This window comes from Balaenoptera borealis (genome assembly GCF_965194805.1).
Source record: "Balaenoptera borealis genome assembly, chromosome: 14".
NCBI classification, from domain to species: Eukaryota; Metazoa; Chordata; class Mammalia; order Artiodactyla; family Balaenopteridae; genus Balaenoptera; species Balaenoptera borealis.
In genome coordinates, this window is record NC_138875.1 from 79,386,257 (window position 1) to 79,411,729 (window position 25,473).

General features: G+C 43.7%; 1 protein-coding gene across 30 annotated transcripts in view; it reads right to left on the minus strand.

Annotated features, from left to right (window-relative positions):
• SPRING1 (SREBF pathway regulator in golgi 1) overlaps positions 1 to 25,473 on the minus strand; it is a 319,961-nt gene that overhangs the window by 191,782 nt on the left and 102,706 nt on the right. For 21 of the 30 annotated variants that reach the window (XR_014234479.1, XR_014234480.1, XR_014234481.1 and 18 more), the window contains one exon: positions 1,232 to 1,289. The exons of 3 other annotated variants lie outside the window; for them this stretch is intronic. Coding sequence is in view for 22 of the 27 variants with exons in the window: in XM_082355754.1 (XP_082211880.1) it covers positions 1,232 to 1,289 (58 nt within the window). In the remaining 5 variants the exon portion in view is untranslated. Of the gene's footprint in view, positions 1 to 801; positions 867 to 1,202; positions 1,290 to 20,958; positions 20,989 to 25,473 lie in introns of those variants that run through there. 6 more of the 30 variants (XR_014234483.1, XM_082355762.1, XM_082355761.1 and 3 more) reach the window with 3 other exon arrangements.

The following is a 25,473-nucleotide window of genomic DNA, read 5'->3' on the forward strand; positions in this document are numbered from 1 at the left end:
ACACTAGTGGGATTACATATGTAGGTATGTGCTTATCTTATTATTATGCTCCACTACATTTCAGAAATAGGATTAGAAGGTAGCCTATTTACATACATCAATACAACATAATAAAAAATTTTAAACAAGGAAATGGGGACTCAGTGAAAAGGTAGGAAAATGTGTTGAAATAAAGGATAAGATCGGTACCCAAAATATATACCACAGATTTCTATACCATTATTGGCAGTGACCCAAAAATCTGGTTTGAGCATCCTGGCAGTATGGGCAAAGAGGGAAACAAAACTGATGGTGTTGGATATAAGCAAACTGATTGCTTAGGAAAGCACACCTTCTACTAGTAAAACTGCAACCACCTGGCATTAAAAATGATAGCAAGTTTATGCTCAGTGCAGGTTAAGGGAAGTTCAATACAAGCCAACCTATAAGTGGCCAAAACAAAGGAATAAAAGGCTGCAATCCTCTGAGACTCTGGTTTTACCCATGGAAAAATGTAAGGCTATCTAGTCCAGCTTTTCCTAAAGGACATATGATGGAATACCAGTCCTGGAGAAGCTCTGCCCACAAAGGGTTCTGCAGTCAAGGAAAGGTGGGAAACCCCCCATGGCTTCCTCTTGGGACCTCACAGTGAACACTAGCATTTTAAAGGCTTTGAGAAGTCCTGCAGTAAAGAAATCCAGCACTTCCCAAGCTCCTTTGCCCACTGTTGTGCAAGAACCTAGGGACAGTCTCCAAACGGGACCTAGGTCCATTGATCCTACTTGTAAAGAGTTTTTCTTTCTCACAAGAACAGGTAAGATGAACAGACTGCCATTCTTAAGCAAGGTATGCCAGTATGTCTTTCCTTTGTCCCTTCTTAAAAGGACCTAGGAAGGAAACAAAGTAGTATGTTCAAATCTCTTCCTTAAAGCACCTTTATTTAAACTCCTCTTTGCTCTTTTTTTCTAGGCATGACTTCAAATAAATAAAAGATTTTTGGAAAAGAAATTGGTCACTCAAATTCCAAATAAGGCAGAAGAAAGGTGTGATGGACCGTCACTAAGAGCCCACAATTTCTGCCCCTGAGAAACTAAAAAGGGGTCAGCATACCCCTTTTCCTTGCTGGTCACCTCTGTAGATGTCAGATAAGACTCCTCAGTTACCCATAACCATAGCCATGTCCTTGGCTACCCATAACTGAGTGCTAAATGAGCAGTACTTACTCAGACCAGTCAGAAAACAAGAGTCGCACCTTTGGCTGATGGCGGGGAGCAGCAAGGGCAATAACTGTCTGTTTGTTTTGGCATCGCCTATGAAAAGAAATTAAGGGTGTGTGTTACCCTTTGTCCAGTTTCTGTCTCTTGGTACACTAGCATTTCCATCTCAAAAGAATCCAAGTGTGAGCTAGTTCGAAAAGGGAAAGCATGCCTGATTTTGGCAGGCCATGGAACAATCTCAGAGTCCTTTCTTCACAAAGCACTTGTTAATATCCTACTTAATATTCTACGGAACACACCGTAGAAAACTAATGAAATGAATGGAGGGACTGCAGAGCCTTTAAGATTGATTCTCAAACTAGGTTCCATGGAGCACCAGAGGTTCCCCCAGTGTCTCAGGGGCTGCTGGAAGAGAGGGGAAGAGGCCCCTCTCAGGCAGAGATCTGAGCCTCCAGACCCAATTCAACCACATCAGTTTCTCTTTTTTCAACCCAAGGACGTATTTGGAAAAAAAAGTGGGGGGAGGGGGGTTCGGTTACTTAAATTAGAAAATGTTTGAGAACCACTGCTTAAATAAAGCTCCACATATATTATTTCTCAGAGCTGAGATTCTGATAAGAATTGAAAAGTTAACAGTTTTAGTTATATTCTTAGCAAGAACCTAGTGGGCAGAAATTTAATTTTTTTTTAATCAAAAGCAGAGCCATGGCAAAACATATGATAAACAAAGAAAATATTTGCAGCCGTATAATTAATAAAGAGCTAATATGCTTAGGTTATAAAATGATCCTGCAAATTAATAAGGAAAAGACCAATAACCCAGTAGAAACATGGGCCAAGGCTACAGAAATTGACAGAAGCAGAAATGCAAATATTCAATAAACATATGAAAAGATGCTCAGGCTCACTTGTCAGGGAAATGCAAATGAGAACAATAAGATACTATTTTTTACCCATCAGATTGGCAAAAATGGAAAATATGTGTAACATCCAGAGCTGGCGAGGGTGTAAGGAATCTAGTTCTCTCAAACACCATTGGGGGAGGACTGTAAATTATTATAAAGTGGTGGAAAATCAACTGTTGGTATTTTTGAAAATTTAAACTGTACCCGGCACTCCCACTTCTGGGAATATATCCACCAGAAATGAAAATGCCGGTGTATAAAGACATAAATATATGAAGAAGAATATCACAGCATCATTTGTAATAGTTAAAAAAAAAAAAAATACCTGGAAGCAATCTGAATGCACATTAATAGGAAAATGGTTGAAAAAAATCAGGATGTATTTATTAAGGAACACAGTACAGATATCAAAAATTATAAAATAAAATTGTACACATTGACTGGGAGATATGCCTGCAACACCTTGTTAAATAGAATAAAAGCAAATGTGATCCTATTTTTATTAAAAAAAAAAAAAAAAAGACCAAAATAAGTCACACCCAGTAAGTGGGTTTCTATATGTTTTTACAAATAAAGAAAACAGTAGGGAAACATTTATACTTAATAGCTAACACTGATTGCATCAGGGAGCTGGACTGGAGAGGAATGGTGAGACTATTAATTTTATTTTAGATACTTTATTATTTGAAATGTTACAAAAGATATGTATTACTTTTGTAATTCAAATGACCAGAATTTTTAAAAACAGAATTAGGACAGGAAATTCAAAGCAAATCAAATTACTTTGACAATCACTGGAAGGCAGAGTGGGGCTGGCCTTCTGGTATGGGGTCTTAAAGCACTAAACCCAAGGAGATATACAGCTAATAGAAGGCACCCCAACTATGCAAGGGAGTAGACTGAAGGAGAGCCTTTTAATAGGGCTGACATTTTCCTTGAAAAACAGTCCTGACTCTTCTCTAATATAAGCAGAAGGATTGAATGAGACCCCAAAGTGATAGGCTATAGAAAAGGAGTCAGCAAATTTTTTTCTGTAAAAGACCAAATAGTACATATGTTAGGGTTTGTGGCCCATTTGGTCTCTGTCACAACTACTGAACTCTGTCATTGTAGCACATCAACAGCCATAGACAGTATGCAAATGAAATGGGCATGGCTGTGTCTCAATAAAACTTTGTTTATAGGGACTTCCCTGGTGGTCCAGTGGGTAAGACTCCACGCTCCCAATGCAGGGGGCTTTGGTTCGATCTCTGGTCATGGAACTAGATCCCACACGCATGCCACAGCTAAGAGTCTGCATGCCACAACTAAGAGTCCGCATGCCACAATTAAGAAGTTTGCACGCCGCAACTAAAGATCCCACATGCCGCAACTAAGACCCAGTGCAACCACAATAAATAAATAAATAAATATTTTTAAAAAAACCTTTATTTATAAAACAGGTAATGGGTGGATTTGACCCAGGGGCTACAGTTTGCTGACCTCTGCTACAGAACATGGACATAATTATTTTTTAAAGGCAAACTATTTCATTGAAGTATACTTCAAGATATACTTAAAGTGATGAAAGAGAAAAACCTACAACCAAGACTACTCTACCCAGCAAGGATCTCATTCAGATTTGACAGAGAAATCAAAAGCTTTTGAGACAAGCAAAAGCTAAGAGAATTCAGCACCACTAAATCAGCTTTACAACAAATGCTAAAGAAACTTCTCTAGGCGGGAAGCACAAGAGAAGAAAAATACCCACAAAAACAAACCCCAAACAATTAAGAAAATGGTAATAGGAACATACATATTGATAATAACCTTGAACATAAATGGACTAAATGCCCCAACCAAAAGACACAGACTGGCTGAATGGCTACAAAAACAAGACCCATATATATGCTGTCTACAAGAAACCCACTTCAGACCTAGGGACACATACAGACTGAAAGTGAAGGAATGGAAAAAGATATTCCATGCAAATGGAAATCAAAAGAAAGCTGGAGTAGCAATACCCGTATCAGATAAAATAGACTTTAAAGACTGTTACAAGAGATAAAGAAGGACACTACATAACAGTCAAGGAATCAATCCAAGAAGAAGATATAACAATTATGAATCTTTATGCACCCAACATTGGAGCACCTCAATACATAAGGCAAATGCTAACAACCATGAAAAGGGAAATCGACAGTAACACAATAATAGTAGGGGACTTTAACACTCCACTTACACCAATGGACAGATCATCCAAACAGAAAATAAATAAAGAAACACAAGCTTTAAATGACACAATAGACCAGATAGATTTAAATGATATTTATAGAACATTCCACCCAAAAGTGGCAGAATACACTTTCTTCTCAAGTGCACATGGAACATCCTCCAGGATAGATCACATCTTGCTTGGGTCACAAATCAAGCCTCGGAAAATTTAAGAAAATTGAAATGATATCAAGCATTTTTTCTGACCAAAACGCTATGAGATTGGAAATCAATTATAGGAAAAAAACTGTAAAAACCACAAATACATGGAGGCTAAACAGTGCACTACTAAATAACCAACAGATCACTGAAGAAATCAAAGAAGAAATAAAAAAATACATAGAGACAAATGACAACAAAAACACAATGGCCCAAAACCTATGGGACGCAGCAAAAGCAGTTCTAAGAGGAAAGCTTATGGCAATTCAATCTCATCTCAAGAAACAAGAAAAATCTCAAATAAATAATTTAACCCTACACCTAAACCAACTAGAGAAAGAAGAACAAAGAAAACCCAAAGTCAGCAGAGGGAAAGAAATCATAAAGATCAGAGCAGAAATAAATGAAATAGAAATGAAGAAAACAATAGCAAAGATCAATAAAACTAAAAGCTGGTTCTTTGAGAAGATAAAAAAAATTGATAAACCCTTAACCAGACTCATCAAGAAAGAAAGGGAGAGGACACAAATCGATAAAATTAGAAATGAAAAAGGAGAAATCACAACTGACGCTGCAGAAATACAAAGGATTATAAGAGACTACTACAAACAACTATATGCCAATAAAATGGACAACCACGAAGAAACAGACAAATTCTTGGAAGGGTACAATTTCCAAGACTGAATCAGGAAGAATTAGAAAATATAAACAGACCTATCACAAATAATGAAATTGAAACTGTAATTAAAAATCTTCCAACAAACAAAAGTCCAGGACCAGATGGCTTCACAGGCGAATTCTATCAAACATTTAGAGAAGAGCTAACACTGATCCTTCTCAAACTCTTCCAAAAAACTGCAGAGGGAGGAACACTCCCAAATTCATTCTAGAAAGCCACCATCACCCTGATATCAAAACCAGAAAAAGATATCACAAAAAAAGAAAATTATAGACCAGTATCACTGATGAACATAGATGCAAAAATCCTGAACAAAATACTAGCAAACAGAATCCAACAACATATTAAAAGGATCATGCACCATGATCAAGTGGGATTTATCCCAGGGATGCAAGGATTCTTCAGTATACGCAAATCAACCAGTGTGATACACCATATTAACAAATTAAGGAATAAAAACCATATGACCATCTCAATAGATGCAGAAAAAGCTTCTGACAAAATTCAACACCCATTTATGATAAAAACTCTCCAGAAAATGGGCATAGAGGGAACCTACCTCAACATAATAAAGGCCATATATGACAAACCCACAGCAAACATCATACTCAATGGTGAAAAACTGAAACCATTTGCTCTAAAATCAGGAACAAGACAAGGATGCCCACTCTCGCCACTCTTATTCAACATAGTTCTGGAAGTCCTAGCCACGGCAATCAGAGAAGAAAAAGAAATAAAAGGAATACAAATTGGAAAAGAAGAAGTAAAACTGTCACTGTTTGCAGATGACATGATACTATACACAGAAAATCCTAAAGATGCCACCAGAAAACTACTAGAACTAATCAATCAATTTGGTAATGTTGCAGGATACAAAAGTAATGCACAGAAATCTCTGGCATTCCTATACACTAACAATGAAAAATCAGAAAGAGAAAATAAGGAAACAATCCCATTTACCGTTGCAACAAAAAGAATAAATAGGAATAAACCTACCTAAGGAGGCAAAAGACTTGTACTCAGAAAACTATAAAACAGTGATGAAAGAAATCAAAGATGACATAAACAGATGGAGAAATATACCATGTTCTTGGATTGGAAGAATCAATATTGTGAAAATGACTAAACTACCCAAAGCAATCTACAGATTCAATACAATCCCTATCAAACTACCAGTGGCATTTTTCACAGAATTAGAACAAAAAATTTTACAATTCATATAAACACAAAAGACCCTGAATAGCCAAAGCAATGTTGAGAAAGAAAAATGGAGCTGGAGGAATCAGCTTCCATGACTTCAAACTATACTACAAAGCTACAGTAATCAAGGGGCTTTCATGGTGGTGCAGTGGTTAAGAATCTGCCTGCCAATGCAGGGGACACGGGTTTGAACCCTGGTCTCGGAAGATCCCATATGTCGTGGAACAATTAAGCCCGTGTGCCACAACTACTGAGCCTGCGCTCTAGAGCCTGCAATCCACAACTACTGAGCCCTCGTGCCACAACTACTGAAGCACGTGTGCCTAGAGCCCATGCTCTGCAACAAGAGAAGCCACTGCAATAAAAAGCCTGCACACCGCAATGAAGAGTAGCCCCCGCTCGCTGCAACTAGAGAAAGCCTGCGCGCAGCAACGAAGACCCAACGCAGCCAAAAATAAATTAATTAATTAAAAAAAAAAAGCTACAGTAATCAAGACAGTATGGTACTGGTACAAAAACAGAAATATAGATCAACGGTACAGGATAGAAAACCCAGAGATAAACCCACGCACCTATGGTCGCCTAATTTACAACAAAGGAGGCAAGAACATACAATGGAGAAAAGACAGCCTCTTCAATAAGTGGTGCTGGGAAAACTGGACAGCTACATGTAAAAGAATGAAATTAGAACACTACCTAACACCATACACAAAAATAAACTCCAAATGGTTTAAAGACCTAAATGTAAGACCAGACACTATAAAACTCTTAGAGGAAAACATAGGAAAAACATTCTTTGACATAAACCACAGCAAGATCTTTTTTAACCTACCTCCTAGAGTAATGGAAATAAAAATAAAAATAAACAAATAGGACCTAATTAAACTTAAAAGCTTTTGCACTTCAGCTTCCCTGGTGATGCAGTGGTTGAGAATCCGCCTGCTAATGCAGGGGACATGGGTTCAAGCCCTGGTCCAGGAAGATCCCACATACCATGGAGCAACTGGGCCCGCGTGCTACAACTACTGAGCCCGTGTGCCACAACTACTGAAGCCCGCATGCCTAGAGCCTGTGCTCCGCAACAAGAGAAGCCACAACAACGAGAAGCCAGCACACTGCAACAAAGAGTAGCCCCCACTCACCGCAACTAGAGAAAGCCCGCATGCAGCAACGAGGACCCAACACAGCCATAGATAAATAAATAAATAAATAAATAAATTTATTTATTTTAAAAAAGCTTTTGCACAGCAAAGGAAACCATAAACAGACAAAAAGACAACCCTCAGAATGGGAGAAAATATTTGCAAATGAAACAACGGACAAAGGATTAATCTCCAAAATATACAAACAGCACATGGAGCTCAATATCAAAAAAACAAACAATTCAATTAAAAAATGGGTGGGAGACCTAAATAGATATTTCACCAAAGAAGACATACAGGTGTCCAAGAAGCACGTGAAAAGATGCTCAACATCACTAATTATTCGAGAAACGCAAATCAAAACTACAATGAGGTATCACCTCACACTGGTCAGAATGGCCATTATCAAAAAATCCAGAAACAATAAATGCTGGAAAGGGTGTGGTGAAAAGGGAACCCTCCTGCACTGTTGGTGGGAATGTAAATTGATACAGCCACTATGGAGAACAGTATGGAGGTTCCTTAAAAAACTAAAAATAGAACTACCATATGACACAGCAACCCCACTACTGGGCATATACCCTGAGAAAACCATAATTCAAAAAGAGACATGTACCCCAATGTTCATTGCAGCACTATTTACAATAGCCAGGACATGGAACCAACCTACATGTCTATCAACAGATGAATGGATAAAGAAGATGTGGCACATATATACAATGGAATATTACTCAGCCATAAAAAGAAATGAGGGCTTCCCTGGTGGCGCAGTGGTTGAGAGTCTGCCTGCCGGTGCAGGGGACACGGGTTCGAGCCCTGGTCTGGGAAGATCCCACATGCTGCGGAGCGACTGGGCCCGTGAGCCACAATTACTGAGCCTGCGCGTCTGGAGCCTGTGCTCCACAACAAGAAAGGCCGCGATAGTGAGAGGCCTGCGCACCGTGATGAAGAGTGGCCCCCACTTGCCGCAACTAGAGAAAGCCCTCGCACAGAAACGAAGACCCAACACAGCCATAAATAAATAAATAAAAATCAAAAAAAAAAAAAAAAGAAATGAAACTGAGTTATTTGTAGTGAGGTGGATGGACCTAGAGTTTGTCATACAGAGTGAAGTAAGTCAGAAAGAGAAAAACAAATACTGTATACTAACATATATATATGGAATTAAAAAAAATGGTACTGATGAACCTAGTGGCAGGGCAGGAATAACGATGTAGACATAGAGAATGGACTTGAGGACACAGCGGGGGGAGGGTGAAGCTGGGGCGAAGTGAGAGTAGCACTGACATATATACACTACCGAATGTAAAATAGTTAGCTAGTGGGAAGCAGCAGCATAGCACAGGGAGATCAGCTCGGTGCTTTGCGATGACCTAGAGAGGTGGGATAGGGAGGATGGGAGGGAGGCTCAGGAGGGAGGGGATATGGGGATATACGTATGCATATGGCTGATTCACTTTGTTGAATCAACAACAGAAACTAACACAGTATTGTGAAGCAATTATACTCCAATAAAGATCTATTAAACAAAAAAAGCAAACTATTTCATTGAAGTATACGTAATATACATATGATAAAAGTACACCAATCTGATGAATTTTTACAAAGTGAACATATCTTTCTAACTACCACCCAGGTTAAGATGTAGAACATTACCAACACCCCAAAAGTGTTCCTTGTGCTCCTCCCAGTTATCCCCACCCCCCCACCACCAAAGATAGCCACTAATTTTACTTCTGTCCTTATCATTTGTTTTGCTTGGTTGTAAGCTTTAGGTAAATTGAATCATACAGCACGTTCTTTCACTCAGTGATATGTGAGAGAGATCCCTCCATGCTATTGTGTGGGTTTGTCCAATTTCATTGCTATACAGTATTCTATACACAGTGTTGCAATTATCACATTGTAAGAATATGTCACACTTTATATATCTGTTCTGCTATTGATGATACTTGGGTTGTCTCCAGTTTGGGGCTTGCTATAGACTGAATGTTTGTGTCCCTCTAAAATTCTTATGTTGAAACCTAATCCCCACTGTGATGGTATTAAGGGGTGGGGTTTGGGGGAGGTAATTAGGTCATAAGGGTAGAGCCCTCATGAATGGAATTAGTGTCCTTATAAAACAGACCTAGAGAGATCTCTGTCCCTTCCACCATGTGAGGACACTGTGAGAAGATGGCCATCTATGAATGTGGTCCCTCACTGGACACTAACTTGGCTGAAACTTTGATCTTGGACTTCCCAGCCTCCAGAACTGTGAGAAATAAATGTCTGTTGTTTATAAGACACTCAGTCTATGATATTCTGTTATAGCCGCCTGAATGGACTAAGACAGGGCTAATACAAATAATGCCACTATGAATATTCTTAGCCATGTCTTTTGGTACACACATTTACTTATTGCTATTGAGCATATTCCTAGAGTACATGTGCTGCAACCGGTTTTTGTAAATACTGAATAAGTAACTTTCCAAAGCGGGTGTCCTAATCTGCCTTCCTATCTTAAGTATATGAGTGTTCCAGCAGCTCCCAGCATTGCCAACACTTGGTATTGACAGATTTCTTTCTTTGTAATTTTAGCCATTCTTGTATGTGTACGTGTAAAATTTATATACAGTAAAGCTAAAAAATGTTAGGTGTCCAGCTAAAAGCTTTTACTCATATAAAAATTCTTTGCGGTTTGAATCATATTCCCTTAATTACTAATGATGTTGACTCTTTGACAGGTTTATTGGCCCTTTGGATTCCTCTTTTATGAAAATCATATTCATATGTTTTGCTCATTTAAAAAAGAATGGATTGTTTTTCTTTTCCTTATTGATTTACGGGAGTTCTTGAAATACTCTGAATATGAGTCCTCCATTGATATCTTTATTCCAACTATCTTCTCCCACTCTGTGGTTTGCATTTTCATTGTCTTAATGGAGTCTTTTGATGAACAGAAGTTCTTAATTTTAATGAACAACTGATCAATTGTTTTTTCTGGTTCGTTGTGTGTGTGCCCTGTTTCAGAAATATTTGTTAAAGGAAAACTGTTTCTATACTCACAACACTTCTGAACCAAATGTGTTGGATTTTTTTCCCCCAAACCAACCAATTTTCCAATTTTGGGACACAAACTGGGTGTCCTATAATTTAATTCAATTCTGACACCAACTACACGCATTTAGCATCAAACTCCACAGGTTAAGGGCTCAGTCCTACAAGACTATCCCCAGTCAGACACCTGTCACAAGTAACGGTTGCCCCAGGTACCCATAATTCTGTCTGACTTGGCTAAAAAGTCAGGAGTTCCCACAACACCCACTCCCCACATTTGATAATTTGCTGGAACAGCTCACAAAATTCAGGGAAACATTTACTTATAAAGGATATAGATGAATAACCAGATGAAGAGGTACATAGGGTGAGATCTAGAAGGGTCACAATCACAGAAGCTTCTATCCCCATGGAGTAGGGATGCCCCACTCCCTGAAATATGATGTGTTCATCCACTCAGAAGCTCTCCAGAACCCACAGTTTAGGGATTTTTATGGAGGCTTCATCATATAGCATGATTGGCTTTAAACTCAGTCTCCAGCCCCTCCCCTCTCCCCAGAGGATGTACAGTGGGTTTGAAAGTTCCAAGCCTCTAATCATGGCTTGATCTTTTTGATGACCAGCCCCCATCCTGAAGCTAACCAGGAGACCACGAAGAGTTACTTCATTAGAACAAAAGAACCTCCTATCACTCAGGAAATTCCAAGGGATTTAGGAGCTGTGTGTCAGGAAACAGACACAGAGTCCAGTACATATGTCTTATTATGTCACATTTGCCTATCCTAAAGTCATGAAGACGTTCTCCTATGTTATCTCCTAGAAATGTTCTTGTTTTACCTTGCACATCTGAGTCTACAACCATCCTAATAATCTCAACCAGGAATGTTCAGGAGTAAACATTACCCACTGCAATATTTTCAGTCCCTTGTGTTCTTCCAGAATCTTGCCATTTGCCATCAAGAGGTAGAGTCTCTTTTCCCTTCTTTTCAACCTGGGCTGGCCCCTCTGACCGCCTCAACCAACAGAAGGCAGAAGTGACAGCATGACTTCCAAGGATAGGTCACAGAAAGTGATATGGTTTCCACCTGGTTCTCTCTGTCTCAGGACATCTGCTTTGGGTCACCATGGCCACCATGTAAGATATCCAGCTGCCCTAAAGCCACCATGCTGGAGAGACCACATTGATATATAATATACACCCAAGGAGCCCAGCTGTTCCAGCCCCCAGCTGTACAAGTCTTCCCAATTCAGATGCCAGACATGAGCATGAAAACTTCTAGGTGACCCCCACCCTAGCCATAGGAGATACCCTGAGCTAGAACCGCCCAGTCAAGGGACCCATCTTTCCAGGCTCTAGCTTAGCACTAGTTTTACTGGGAGAACTAACCTGTGGACCGGAGTAGGCTGGTTTCCACCCCTGCTGTTTATTTCAGGGGTGTGTTTTCAAACCCCAAAGACAAAGGAAGCTTTGATTTTCCTTTTTCAAACCTCATTTCAATCTACTTAGTGTCTATGCAAATGGAAGAGCCCATTCATGAAAGGAGAAAGACTCCTGGAGATCAAACAGATGGGAAAGATGAGATAAGACATCCCCCTTGGATACTCTTGAAGGGTAGTGAAGTCTTGGTGTTCATCCAGAGAGATTAGCTGGGGATCACTTCACAAGCTTTGTTCAGAAAGATAAGACCCAAAGCAGGGCTGGGGGAACCCCTACCCCATCCAAAACTGGAATATGGCCGACTTCACAAAGAGATCTCCTTGCTCCAGAGTCCCTGTCACTCAGCTTCTGTTTCCAGCCCTCTAGCAGCTCACGTTAAAGAAAAAGCTCCTTCCAACTAGTACCCAGGGATTAACCAGGCCTCTGGGATCCAGTCCAAGGGAAACGGCCGGTTCTACTTCCTGGAGGTTTAAGTGGAGCAGGCAAATCAGCGTGATTGATTAATTAGCAGAACTGCATTTTTCACTTTTTAAACACACGTCTGACTTGCTAATAATGGCAATAACACCTACCTCTATGCACAATCATATTACTTACTTGTTTATTCCCCACCCCCACCCCACCATACAAGTTACAGGAGATCAGAGAGCTGAGTCATCTGCTTCTCGCCACAGCCCCTGCACCCAGCCCAGCGGGCTCCAAGACTACTTCCTGAATGAATGGGTGAATGAACGAGTGAATGATAAATGATAATAGCAACCCTTCAGGGGCACCTGCTCCAGGCAGGCACTGTCCATTATTTCACGTCCTCCTTCGGCTTCCCTTGAGGGAAGGGTGGTTGTTTTGGTTTTATAGAGGTTAGGAGATTTGCCCAAAATTTCAGACTCACTAAGGGGCGGGATCCAGTTTCGAACCCAGCCCCTCTGACTCACACGCCATCCTCTTTAATACTAAGCACAATCTTGGCCACAGAGGGGCCTGGGAAAGACCGCCCACCCTTTTTCTCTTTCTTGGGTTAAGAGTGTTTTCACAAGGGCCTTGGAGACCAGAGTCTAAAACTCTAACCTGCTCTGCTGAGCCCAGACCCGGCCCCACAGCCCCGCCCGGAGCCTCTGGCTTAGGCCAGGGTTCCTGTCCCACTTCGGTGGCCTGGGAACTCAGGGGAAAGGGCAATTAAATTAACGGGGTCACGGAAAGAGGAGGAGGGTGAGAAGCTGGTGGCCAAATCCAGAAAGGGCAGATTTCAATTTGCATAATAATTTTGTTAGCAACAATAGGCATCCAGGACATCTATTTAAAGGCTGTAATGTTAATTTAATGGGAAAAAAACTAATACAATTCCCCCAGAATTTTTCCATAAATTAATGTGATGGGCTTTAATGGATAGCTTAAGTAGAGAGCGCGAATAGGAGAAATATTGCATAAATTATACATACATTTATATATATGCTACCCATACATATAATCTCTCTGCTCTGAGGTTTTGACATATGAGAGGCCCTATGCTTAAATCTGGTAACCAGTTATAACTCTATTGCAAGTACAGTGACCCTTTTTTCATCCAAAGAAGGGGAGGGCTCCTCCCTGTGGGGTTTCTGCAAACCTCTTCCCTTCAACAACACACCAGGAGACTCGGGTCTTAAAGAAACAGAGGACTCAACGAACGATAGGCCACGATAACACATACGTGCACAAAAAGTCAATGATATGAGAAATCTAGCAATGCAAAATCCTCTTCCGTGATCCCTGTTCCCTAAAGACATCTAACGGGACAGTAAATAAAATGGACTAGGTTTCAAGAACCACTTTACTTTCTCAAGCATGAGTTCATTCACACGTCTCATTCAGTGAGTGTTTATTGAATAGCCACTAAATGCTGGACACAGTTGTAGGAGCTTCCAGGAATGTTATAGTGAACAATCAGACGTGACCCCTGACTCACAAAAAAATCCAGGATGTGTTCGGGTAAGCTCTTCATGCTTCCATTTTGTCACTTGTAAAATAAAGAGGATGACTGCAGAAGCCACAGGTCGGTGTCCAAGATGGTCCCCAATAATCTCACCACCTGGTTTTCACACCTTTGTGTGGGACTCTCCCGCAATGAATAGTGGAACCAGTAGGATATTGCAGAAATGGAGTGAGACTGCTAAGCCAAGGTCATAAAGACATCGCAGGCTTCTCTTTCTTCTCTCTCTCTCTCCCTCTCTCAGCTCATTTGCTCTGAGGGAAGCCAGCCACCATGTTGTGAGGATGCTCAAGCAGCCCTAGGGGGACATCAATGTGGAGAGGAACTGAGGCCTCCTGCCATTGGCCAGCATCATCTTGCCAACAGCCATGTGAGTGAGTCACTTGGAGCAGGTCCTCCAGCCCCAGCCAAGCCTTCAGATGAGACTGCAGCCCCAGCTCTCACCCACTCCCTCTTGAGAGAGCAGGAGTCAGAACCACCTCGCTAACCATCTTCAGATTTCTGACCCACAGAAACTGTATGCGATGATAAATGTTTATTGTTGCTTTAAGCTTCTAAGTGTCAGAATAATCTGTAATGCACCAATAAATAGCTGACACAATATTCTCCCTTTTCAGCTGGCCTTGGGTGAAATCATGATGGAGGCAAAGTCGGTCCTCTTTTCAGGGTCTGCACCTGCTTCCCATTCACCTTTGTGCATCGTGTGCCCTTTCCTAAGGCCACACTCTCTGCTCCTTTGCTTAAGCTCTAAGCTGATGCACAGCCTCAAACCTTGACTGACCATTCTCATAAGTATTTTCATTTTAATTAAAGTCTTTCGAAAATCAAAAAGGATTTCAGACCCTAAGAAACGAAGGTCTCCAGGTGAAATCTCAGGAAACCAAGGAGCTGTTAGGTGATGGGAGCTCTTAGGGATCCTCACATCACTTCTCCCAGGGTCCCATGCTTTTTACTCAATTTTGGCAGCCAAAACAGAAAGGGCACACAAGTGCCTAACACTGACTCACTTCCAGTTTTTAGCATCAATCTTTGTTTCCGTGGGCAACTTGTCTCCCTCACAGGCTATGATGCTTCATGAATTGCTGATACAAAAGATAAATAGCTAAGTGAGGTTTCCGTTGATTCAACTCCAAAATGGACCAGCAGTGAGCATCATTGAAGTTCTGGCCACACCAGTCCACAGAGGTGGCTGTGAACTTGCAGGGAGCCCCAGATTGAGTCTTGGCTCGTGCATGAACACAAGTGAGTCCATGCATCTCTCTGAGCCCATTTTCTCTTTCGTAAAGTGGGGATATTAATAGCTGTCTCACGCGGGTAGGAGGGAGCCTGGCACGTAGGAGGAGCTGAACGCACACTGCTCTTGTACAGCGCCCCGTGGAGAGCGTGGCAGAGGCAGCGGGAAAGAGCCTTTCCGCTCAGCATCCAGCAAACTATCTCACTGAACCTCACAAGAGCTGACACCTAAGTGAGACGGTGGGTCTGCTGTGCTTGATGGTGAGCACTCTCTGACTGGCAAGCTGGACTGCAGAGGGCTGCCCAGCTACCAACAGCTCTGCTGCCCGCCAGTGCAGGTGGTCCCTCTGGGCTGTTTCCCAAGAGGGTTTCCCTCTGAGACTGACTGCTGAGTTGGCCCCTTTCCCGGGAGGCATGAGGGCAAGAGCAAGGGGAGTAGGGAAGCCAGAGTTCCACAGGGCAGAGTGCTATGCTCTCCCCGTTGGGATCGACTCCATCGGAAGTGGAGGCAGGCTGAGTCTCCATCGGGCGGCACATTTAGGAAAGTCATGGCAGGGCTGTCTCCAGAGCATCAGACCCAGGATGCCTGGGTCCTTCTCCTGGTTTGTACAAGCCAGGGTAAGAGAGCTGCCACTCGACAGAGCCGGAAGGATGTGATTTGAGGATTACTCCAGCCATCTCCACTACCGTATGGATAAAGTCTGTCTACAGGAAGAGAGAGGGGGGCACACAGCTCCGACTTCTTAACCGTTTCCTTCTCGTTTTGAGCAGGCAGCTGGGTCCTTGTCCTCTGCAGCACGGTTCATTACTGTCCGTGATGATCAACAGTAGAATCAGGATGAAATTCACTAGGCAAATGAGCACTAACACCTTGTCTTGTAAATGAAAGTGACCAGGTTGTGTTACAGAAATCAGACAGGTAGCCAGACAATGAAAGGATCAGTGAGTTTTTTGCCCTTGATAGGAGTTGCTCTTTGCAGTGGAGGCTGTGACAGAGTGATGATCATGATAGCACCTGTCAACTCACCTCTCCATCCATGCATCCATACATCAACTTGTTCACCTATCCATTCATCCATTCACGCATCCACCCATGCATCAATGCATCAGTCAATTGATCCATCCAGCCAGCCAGCCAGCCAGCCACCCATCTATTCATCTATCCACCACCTATTCATGTGTCTATCCATCCATTTATCCATGTGTCCATCCACCTATGCATCCATCCATCCATCCTCACATCCATCGATCCATCCACACAACCATACAATCATTCACTAATTCATTCAGCAAAATTTTATGGAGTACCTAGGACATCCGTGGACCTATGAGAGATTCCCAATTCAACGTGCATTTACTGAGAGCCTACTCTGTGCCTGCTGTACTACCTACTGATTTGCAAAGGGGAATAAACCAGGGCCCTTCAAGGAGTTTACAGTCTGGTTATGGGTGGGGGATAGAAAAGTAAACACCCATTAGAGTGAAAAGAGTCTAGAGAAACACAGAGGAGACCACAGGGCCCATGGTTCAAATTGGCCCGCAGCAGTGGGAATGGGGCTGCCCAGAGCCTTTTAGTCTCCACCCAATCACCACTGTAAGTAACTGTGTATTTGCTGAATAGTCAGCAAAGGGGCAGCAGAGATAACCCACCACTGTGTTTCACCTGACTAGCACCTTTGAGAAGAATGAGTACACTCCCATTCTCAGACATCGTGGTTCAGGTGGAGCTGACCCCACTCACCTGCTCCAGGTCTGGCCAAGCAGAGAACCAAATACTCTTGGCTATAGGAATAGGTTCTGGGGTGTGGGCAGCAAGCCCTCCTCGGGACCTTGGTGGGGGCCTGGGGAAAGGGAAGACTGTCCTTTCAGCGCTGGTGAGTCTGGAGCTGCCAGAACCCATGCTTCCCACCACGGAGCAAGTGTGTCTGAAAATGATGCCAACACAAGGGAAGAAGGACCGAGAGGAGGAGAGAGGGAGGACGAGGACGGCGTTGTTTGGCCTCCTGGATCCAGCTGTGTCTCCTCTGATACATGAGCCAATAAATTCTTCTTATGGCTTCAATAGTCTACGGTGGTTTCTATCACATACAACCTAGAGTCCCAGAGAACACACTTGGGAACATTCAGAAATAAGACCCGTGTCCATAGGAGTAGGAACTGCTCCATCAGGTAGCTTTGCTTGCATGTTGGGAGATAAAGCAGTGGAATGGTAGGTGGGTGGATGGGTGGGTGGATGAGTTGATGAATTGATGAATGCTGTCTTGATCACCAGTCAGTCGCAGCCTCATATATAAAGAGCAGCTCCTATCGAGGACAGACAGGGTTCATTGACTCTCTTCTCCAGGAGAGCGGTGACCTAGATTTTCGTTTTAGCCCTGCCCCTAATCTGCTGTGTGATCTTGAGCTAGTGACTGTCCCTCTCTGGGCCTCAGATGCCTCAACTGCAAAGTGAAGGAACTATATGAGATCCACGTTTCTTGAAACATAATCAGAAGAACAGTAGTCTTTTGAAATGAAATGGAAAAAGTATTTACATATATGTATGCTTAGGAACTGTGATGAGTTAAATTGTGTCCCCACCCCCACCCCCCAGCCAAAGAAACACTGAAGTCTTAATCTGCAGACTTTCAGAGTGTTCCCTTATTTGGAAATAGAGTAATTGTAATTAGCTAAAATAAAATCACAGTGGAGTAGGGGAGGCCCCTAGTCCAGTATGACTGGGGTCCTTATAAGACGACAGCCATGTGAAGACAGACACACAGAAAGGCCTTATGGTGATAAAGGCAGAGATCACAGGGATGTAGCTGCAGGCGAAGGAATACCAAAGATTGCCAGAGACTGCCGGAAGCTACGAAGAAGCAAGGAAGGGTCTGTCCCTAGAGACTTCATGGCTCTGCTGCCATCCTGATTTCAATCTCCTAGCCTCCAGAACTGTAAGACAACAAACTTCTGTTGTTTTAAGCCCCCCAGTTCATGGTGCTTTGTTATGGCCGCCCTAGGGCCCTGCTAAAGGAGTCAGGACATCTGCTAATTCTGTACGGCGCACCCCCTCAGAGACCACCAGTCATAATCTTGCATTAAAATCTCTAAGAAGGGGCTTCCCTGGTGGCGCAGTGGTTGGGAATCTGCCTGCGAGTGCAGGGGACACAGGTTCCAGCCCTGGTCCGGGAAGATCCCACATGTCACGGAGCAACTAAGCCCGTGCGCCACAACTACTGAGCCTGCGCTCTAGAGCCCGCGAGCCACAGCTGATCCCATGCGCCACAACTACTGAAGCCTGCGTGCCTGGAGCCTGTGCTCCACAACAGGAGAAGCCACCGCAATGAGAAGCCCGCTCACTGCAATGAAGAGTAGCCCCCGCTTGCCGCAACTAGAGAAAGCCGGCGCGCAGCAACGAAGACCCAACGCAGCCAAAAATAAATAAATAAATAAATAAAAATTTTAAAAGAAAAAAAAAAGCTCTAAGAAGTCCTCCAGAAAAGACTCACTTAAACGCATCTAATCCAGCATTTCCACGACCTCTTTGATTACTGCTAAGATTTGATGATCTCTAAGATCTGTTCCAACTGTGACTTTGAGGGATTGCTCTTAAGTTAATCATCTCAAAAGGAGAAGACGTGGGTAGGAAGGGGTCAGACAGGGAATGTGGATAGGTCGAGTCAAACTTTCATCCTTTCTATATTTTAATTTTTTAAAGAATCCATGTATGTGGTTTAAAAATATTCAAACAGTAAAAAAAAAAAAGCTGTACAACGAAAATAAATCTCTCTTCCGCCCCTCTCCCCCAGGCCTTCACAAGACACGGCTCCCCACTCTCTTATTTATTCATCCGGAGATAATTCTATGCATGTATAAGCACATATATAGATATGCTCCTTGTTTTGCACAAATGGTAGTCTACTATATTGATTGTTTTCCACAGTGGTTTTTTTTTAACTTAACGTATCCTACAGATTTCTGCATCAGCAGATACAGAGCAGGGTTTCTCAGTCATGGCACCACTGGTACTGTGGGCTGCGTAACTCTTCACTGTGGGGCCTGTGCCATGCATTGTAGGACGTGTAGCAGCAGCCCTGGCCTCCACCCCTTACATGCCAGTAGTGCTGCCCCTCCCCCTTCAGTTGTGACAACCAAAAATGTCTCCAGACTTGGACAAATGTCCTCCGGGGGGTAAAGCTGAACAGAGTGAGAACTACTGATATAAATCTACCTCATTCTTCCAATTGCCATCCAGTCTTCTGCTGCATAATTTACTCACCCAGTCCCTTTCTGGAGGCCACTTAGGTTGTTTCTGGTCTTTGGTTAGTATAAACAACGTTATAATGAATATTCTTGCACATGTGTCTTTGGCCCAAAAACACAAGTTTAACTGTTGGCTAAATCTGTAAGACGTTGTCTTGTTCACCACTCAGTAAATATTGGTTAAGTAAACATATGACTAGAAGGAGAAGAATGGGAACTGGGAGCTTCCAATTCCCATCTTTTCCACTAAGTGGGGTAAATGCTGCCTATGGTTGGAGGAAATGAGGCCAAGGCAGAGAGAGAAAGAGCACCAAGACAGGGAGTTCTCATCTAAGCCCCTTGATCCAGTCATGCCTGAAGCCAGATCCTCCTGGATTTGCCCATTCTGTGAGTTAATGTATTTTCTTTATGGCTTAAGCCTGTTTGAGTTGGGGTTTTGTACCCTGTAACTAAAAGACTCCTGGGTGTCAACAGAAGCAACAGGAGTACCTCCAAGAATCCTGTCCTGACCCAACCCTCTTCTCTGGGCTCCTACAGACCCTGTGCTGTGTGCACTCAGTCAAGTACTTCCTCTGTGAGAATCACTGTCCCCTCACGGGTCTCCTCCCTCCTCTGTCCACAGCCCTTGCCCAGACTGGCTGCTCAGAAGGCTCTGCTGGACGAGTGAGTGTGAGCACATATGACTTGCACCCTCAACACCTCCGTTAAGTGAGGGCTCAATAAATCCATGCAAGGAGCCTTCTGGCAGCAGAAGAATCCTCTTAACTCGATTCTGGAAGCTCTGCCAAGGGAGCAAAACAATACCCGCTCCAGGGCACGAGGCTGTGCAGGGAGGAAGGGGTACCTAGGGGTGAGGGGCTGCCTTCCAGGAATCTTCGCTGTCCTGAACCACTCACTGGACGTCACTGGGCAAATGGCCCAATGGCCCCTGAGGTCTCTGACTGCGCTTAAACTTTCCACTCACTTCCAGAACAGGTTTGGCTTCACTGGGAACCATCCTGCTTCGGCAAATCATGCCCCACCTGCTGCAAACAAAGTACACCATTTATGTCATCAATGTTTATAAAGTGCTCTGAGTGTCTTGGACAAGAGCCTCCACACAAGCACAAAGCTTTACAGGCCAGCAGAAAGGACTAGAATCTCCTTCAACAGCTTCCAATCTGTAAAGTGGCCCAAACCCATGCCAGTTCATGCAAGAGGATCCCAAAAGATCAAAAGACCAAGGAGGGAGGAAAGCAACAAGCATGAGTGCTAAGTGCTAGGCGCGTTCACACACATTCCATATTGTTAAATGAGCACCTACTGTGTGCCAGGCACTGGTCTAAGCGTTGGTCTAGGTGTTCAGCAGTGAACAAAAGCATTCATTCTAGTGGGGGTGGGGCAGGCAAAGAAAGAAAGGAGTCATTTCAACTACAATTAAATGTTATAAAGAAAAGAGAACAGGGACTTTCCTGGAGGTCCAGTGGTTAAGACGCCTTGCTTCCACTGCAGGGGTCATGGGTTCAATCCCTGGTCAGGGAACTAAGATTGCACAAGCTGTGTGGCATGGCCAAAAAAAAAGAGAGAGAGAACAGTGAGGATGGGATAAAGAAGGTCTCTGGAGAGGTGCTCCTTGAGGCTGGGAAATCACTTCTGTCACCTGCTCGATCCCCACAAGCACTGGACATCACTGTCCCCATTTTATGAAAGAGGAGGCTGCAGGTAAGACAGCACAGTGGCCTGCCACAGTCAAACAGACCGTCAGAGCACGCTGTATTAAGGGTACCTGGGATTCGTTTTTCAGCAGGTTTGATAAGACACTCAGACACAGAAATGACTGTCATGAAGTAAGAAGTGTATTGTACTCATAGATCCCTAGAAACAGGAGGCAGGGCCCAACATGCAGGGTCACATGGGGAAGCACCAGGGTCAGTCAGGAGGCAGAGGCAGTAAGGGAAAAATACAGGCAAGAACTTTTATTGTGGTTTCTCCTGGAAGGAACGGGTGAGGCAGGGTAAACAGGCTCAAGAGGAGCTAGTTTGAATAATCTTAGCGAGATCTTGGGCATGGGGGCTGTGCCCAAGTTGTGTGTCCTGCGGTGATTAGGGCAGGTAGACAGTGGCTCAGAGGGTGAGAGCCCCATAAAGAAGAGGGTTGGAGATGTGAGCTTTGGATTGGTTGGTCTGCATTTGAAAGGCGTGCTTCCTGGCTAGTTGTTCACTATCTCTAGGAACTGGCTAAACCCAGGAGGAGCGGTCCCTCCCTGGGTAGCAAGGTTCCAAGATGTTCAAAGCATCAGAATATAGAAAATAAGACACAGTTAATACACAGACTCAGCCTGGGGCTCAAGCTGCCCCCTTGGCTGCCCACAGGCACTGCAGGGACCAAGACCCTACTAAAAGGGACTCTCCACCTGTGGGAAGGATGCAACAGGTTGGGTTCAGCTACATATGGAAAGAGCAGTGTTGCTCTCGTGTCACTTAGACACTATCTTGGCATGGGCTCATTAATCCTCATAATCCTGCAGGCAGAAGGGTAAAACGAGATAGAGAGAGGCCCTTAAATTGTGAAGCTGATGAAAAGGAAAATGAGTTTGTGCTGGGATGCCCAAGAATTGTTTTATTTTCTTATAAATTCTGCCCCATTTCAATTCAGAGCTTTTTGTCAAGAGCAAAAGGACAGAGGAGGTGGTGTCCTTGATTAAAACAACACAAATACTGTTTTCAAAAATGTAGCTGGCTGGTGCCCATGTTGTTTTAATTTGCTGGGACCAGATTGTCCAGCCCTCGTGGATTTGATCCCAGGCAGGCTCGTTTGACTTATTCAGAGAAAAACTCTATTTTCAGCCACAAACTGTACCCCTCACCCTGGCCAAGTATGTTGCAATCCTTGCTAACAGTTCTTGTCCAGGAATCCCAAGCCCACCTTCTGGATCCCATCTCCAGATGCTACTCGCATGTCCTCCACATGCCACTGACCCCACAGCTGGTCTAGGTTTACCCTCAGAGTAAAAACAGGAAAAGGTACGAGCATACGGTAGGTACTCCATAATTGTTTGCTGAGTGAATGAGTGAGCAGTTGGATGGATGGATGGATGAACAGGTGGATGGATGGATGGATGAACAGGTGGATGGATGGATGGATGGATGGATGAGTGGTGGATGGATGGATTCATGGATGGATGGATACATGGATGGGTAGATAGATGGATGGATGAATGAGTGGATGGATGGGTGGACGCATGCATGCATTTTCTTTAGCCATTCATTCATTGATGGCTTTGGGCTTTAGGCTTGGTTCAAGTTCTACCAGGCTGGTAAAAAGAATTTTCTCTCTCTTTTCCAGTGAAATGTTTCTCCCCATATTGACTAGAACAGCTCTCTCTCTTTTTTAAAGGGGCTACCTCCTTCTTCAAGAAAATAAAAATAGAACTACCATATGACCCAGCAATCTCACTGCTGGTTATAAATCCAAAGGAAATGAAATCAGAATCTTGAAGAGATATCTGAACTTCCATGGTCACTGAAGCATTATTCACAACAGCCATATCATGTTCCATGATATGGAAACAACCTAAGTGTTCACTGACAGATCAATATCTAAAGAAAACGTGGCATATTTACACAAAGGAATATTATTAGGTCATAAAAAAGGAGATCCTGCCATTTGCAACAACAAGAAGACATTATGCTAAGTGAAATAAGACAGACACAGAAGCACAAATATTGCATGGTATCACTTATGTGTGGAATCTAACAACGTCGCTCTTGCAGAAGCACAGAGTAGAACGGTGGCTGCCGGGGCAGGCTGGGGAGTACAAGAAACGGGGACGTGTTGGTCAAAGGGTACTAACTTACAGTTTGAAGATGAGTAAGTTCTGGGAATCTATTTAATAATACTGCTGGTTAATAGTACTGAATTGCATACTTGAAATTTGCTAAGAATGTAGATCTTAAGTGTTCTCACCACACACACAAAATCGTTAACTATGGAAAATAAAAATAGAAGAATCCACCTCTGTTTCTTTCATTTTATTCTTTTCTCTTACTTTATGCCTTCAAACAAGCCTGGCGGCACGGAGAACACAGGGAGCTCATGAGGACAGTCTCTCCTTTAAAAATGACCATGATCTCACTCCTCCTCCCACCCCCGTGGAAACTGGAGCACGGCTCAAGGAGACCTGCTGTCACAGGATCCTGCTTATGGGCACAAAAGCTGGGAAATTTCAGAGCCAGTCTGGGCCAGGGGAGGCCAGAGCTCGTGAGCTGGGCTTAAATGATTCTTCCAGACTGCAGAGAAGAGAGTGGCCTGCCCGCAGGCCAGCCTGCCCAGCAGCAAACAGGAAATCCCAGAATTTATAGATGACCCCGTTACAAGGCAAATGTTTTGGAACAAATTGTTCTTCTTTTTAAATCCTTGTTTTCCACAAGTTTTTCTTTCTGGATTCCCCCCTCCTTTCCACCTTCCCGCTGTCCTTGTTAAACCGGGGCCACAGCGCCACCTGCTGCCTGACATGGGCAGCAGGACTCCACTGGGTCCGGCTCTGGGTCCTGTCCCCAGCTCCCCTGCCCTACAATGAATGGGTGGGAGAGTGGCTTTCTGGCTCCTGTCCCGAGAGTTTGTGCTTAAGATCACGTACCAAGTGCAAGAGAACTGTTCCTGTGGTTCCTATGTGACCTGAAGACTTGCAGCAAACTCTCCCCACCGCACGTCCTTTGGGAGAGCCAAGACTGGCGGAAAAAGCAAGTCATGTGGCATCACCGTCCAAGGCCAGGTCTCCACTCCCCGCACACCAGCTGTGCCAGCTTTGGCCAATCACGTCAACCCAAGGAGCCTTGATTTCTTCTGGACTCAACTGCAGCTACTTCGCCAGGTGGTGTGGGAAACATAGGTGCACATGCCTGGCCCACAGAAGATGCTTCATTAACATTGGTCTCCTATTTGGAGTGTTGCTCATTGGGAGGGAACAGCCTGGAGAGTCTTAGAGGAAAAGGCTGGACCTCAGAAAATTGGCATGTCTCTCTCCTTACAAGACTGAGAGCTCCACACAAGCACACCACACCAGGGAACACGATGAGCCTCAGCAGAGCCCCCACTTGTGAGCTGAGTGACCCTGGATGGGTTGCTTTTCCCTCTTCAGTCTCAGTTTCCTCCCCTGTATCTGGGACAGTAGTTGTACCCATACCACAAAGCTTGCTCTGAGCATTGAAATGAAGGCACATCCAGAATTTAGCAGAGGGACCTGCAGGTAGTAAAATCCCCCACGACCCTAGCTATAATCGTCATTATGAGACGAACACGGTGCCTGACACATACTAAGCATTCAGTAAATGAATGAATGAAAACATCAGAGGATGGAAGGCAGAAGACTTTGATTAGTTATAGACCAGGCACCAACGTGCAATGAGACACTAAACGTCACTGTGCCTGATCCTCTTAATCCAGAAATGTTTCTTTATTGAGTATAGGACCCTCTGCCCGGGACCTCAGTTTTTCCACCTGTCAGATGGGCATGACATCCATCCTCCCTTTTTCTCAGAGATACAAAGGGGATCTGTCCAGGGGTGTGTGTGAAACTGCTTTGAAAAGTTTAAAGAGTGCAGGAAGGAAGGAAGGCTTTATTTTCATTTAGAGTGGTTTCATGTGCCTGGTGGCTTCACCCTCATCCTCCAAGGATTCCTGGGGTTCTCTGGGGTATGTGGGATTTCTCTTGACACAAAGTGGTAGCCATATCCCTAAGCCCTGACTCACTGCGGGGGCGGGGGGGGTTTCAGATGAGTTTTATACTATTTACAAAGGCTGGGCTAAGTAACTCTTTTGCTACTGACACAAGTTGAATACACTCCAAGAAGTGAGTTCCCTCTCTAGGAAAGCTCTTCCTCTAACCCAGAGAGAGAGAATAATACACAGCACGTCTCCAATATGGCGACTAGTTGGAGTGATTCCTGGCAGGTGGATCAGGTGACATCAGGAAGCAAGGCTGGGGACACCTTGAGCACCACGATGGAGAGTCCCAAGCTAGTTTGGAGGGCCCTAGGGAGC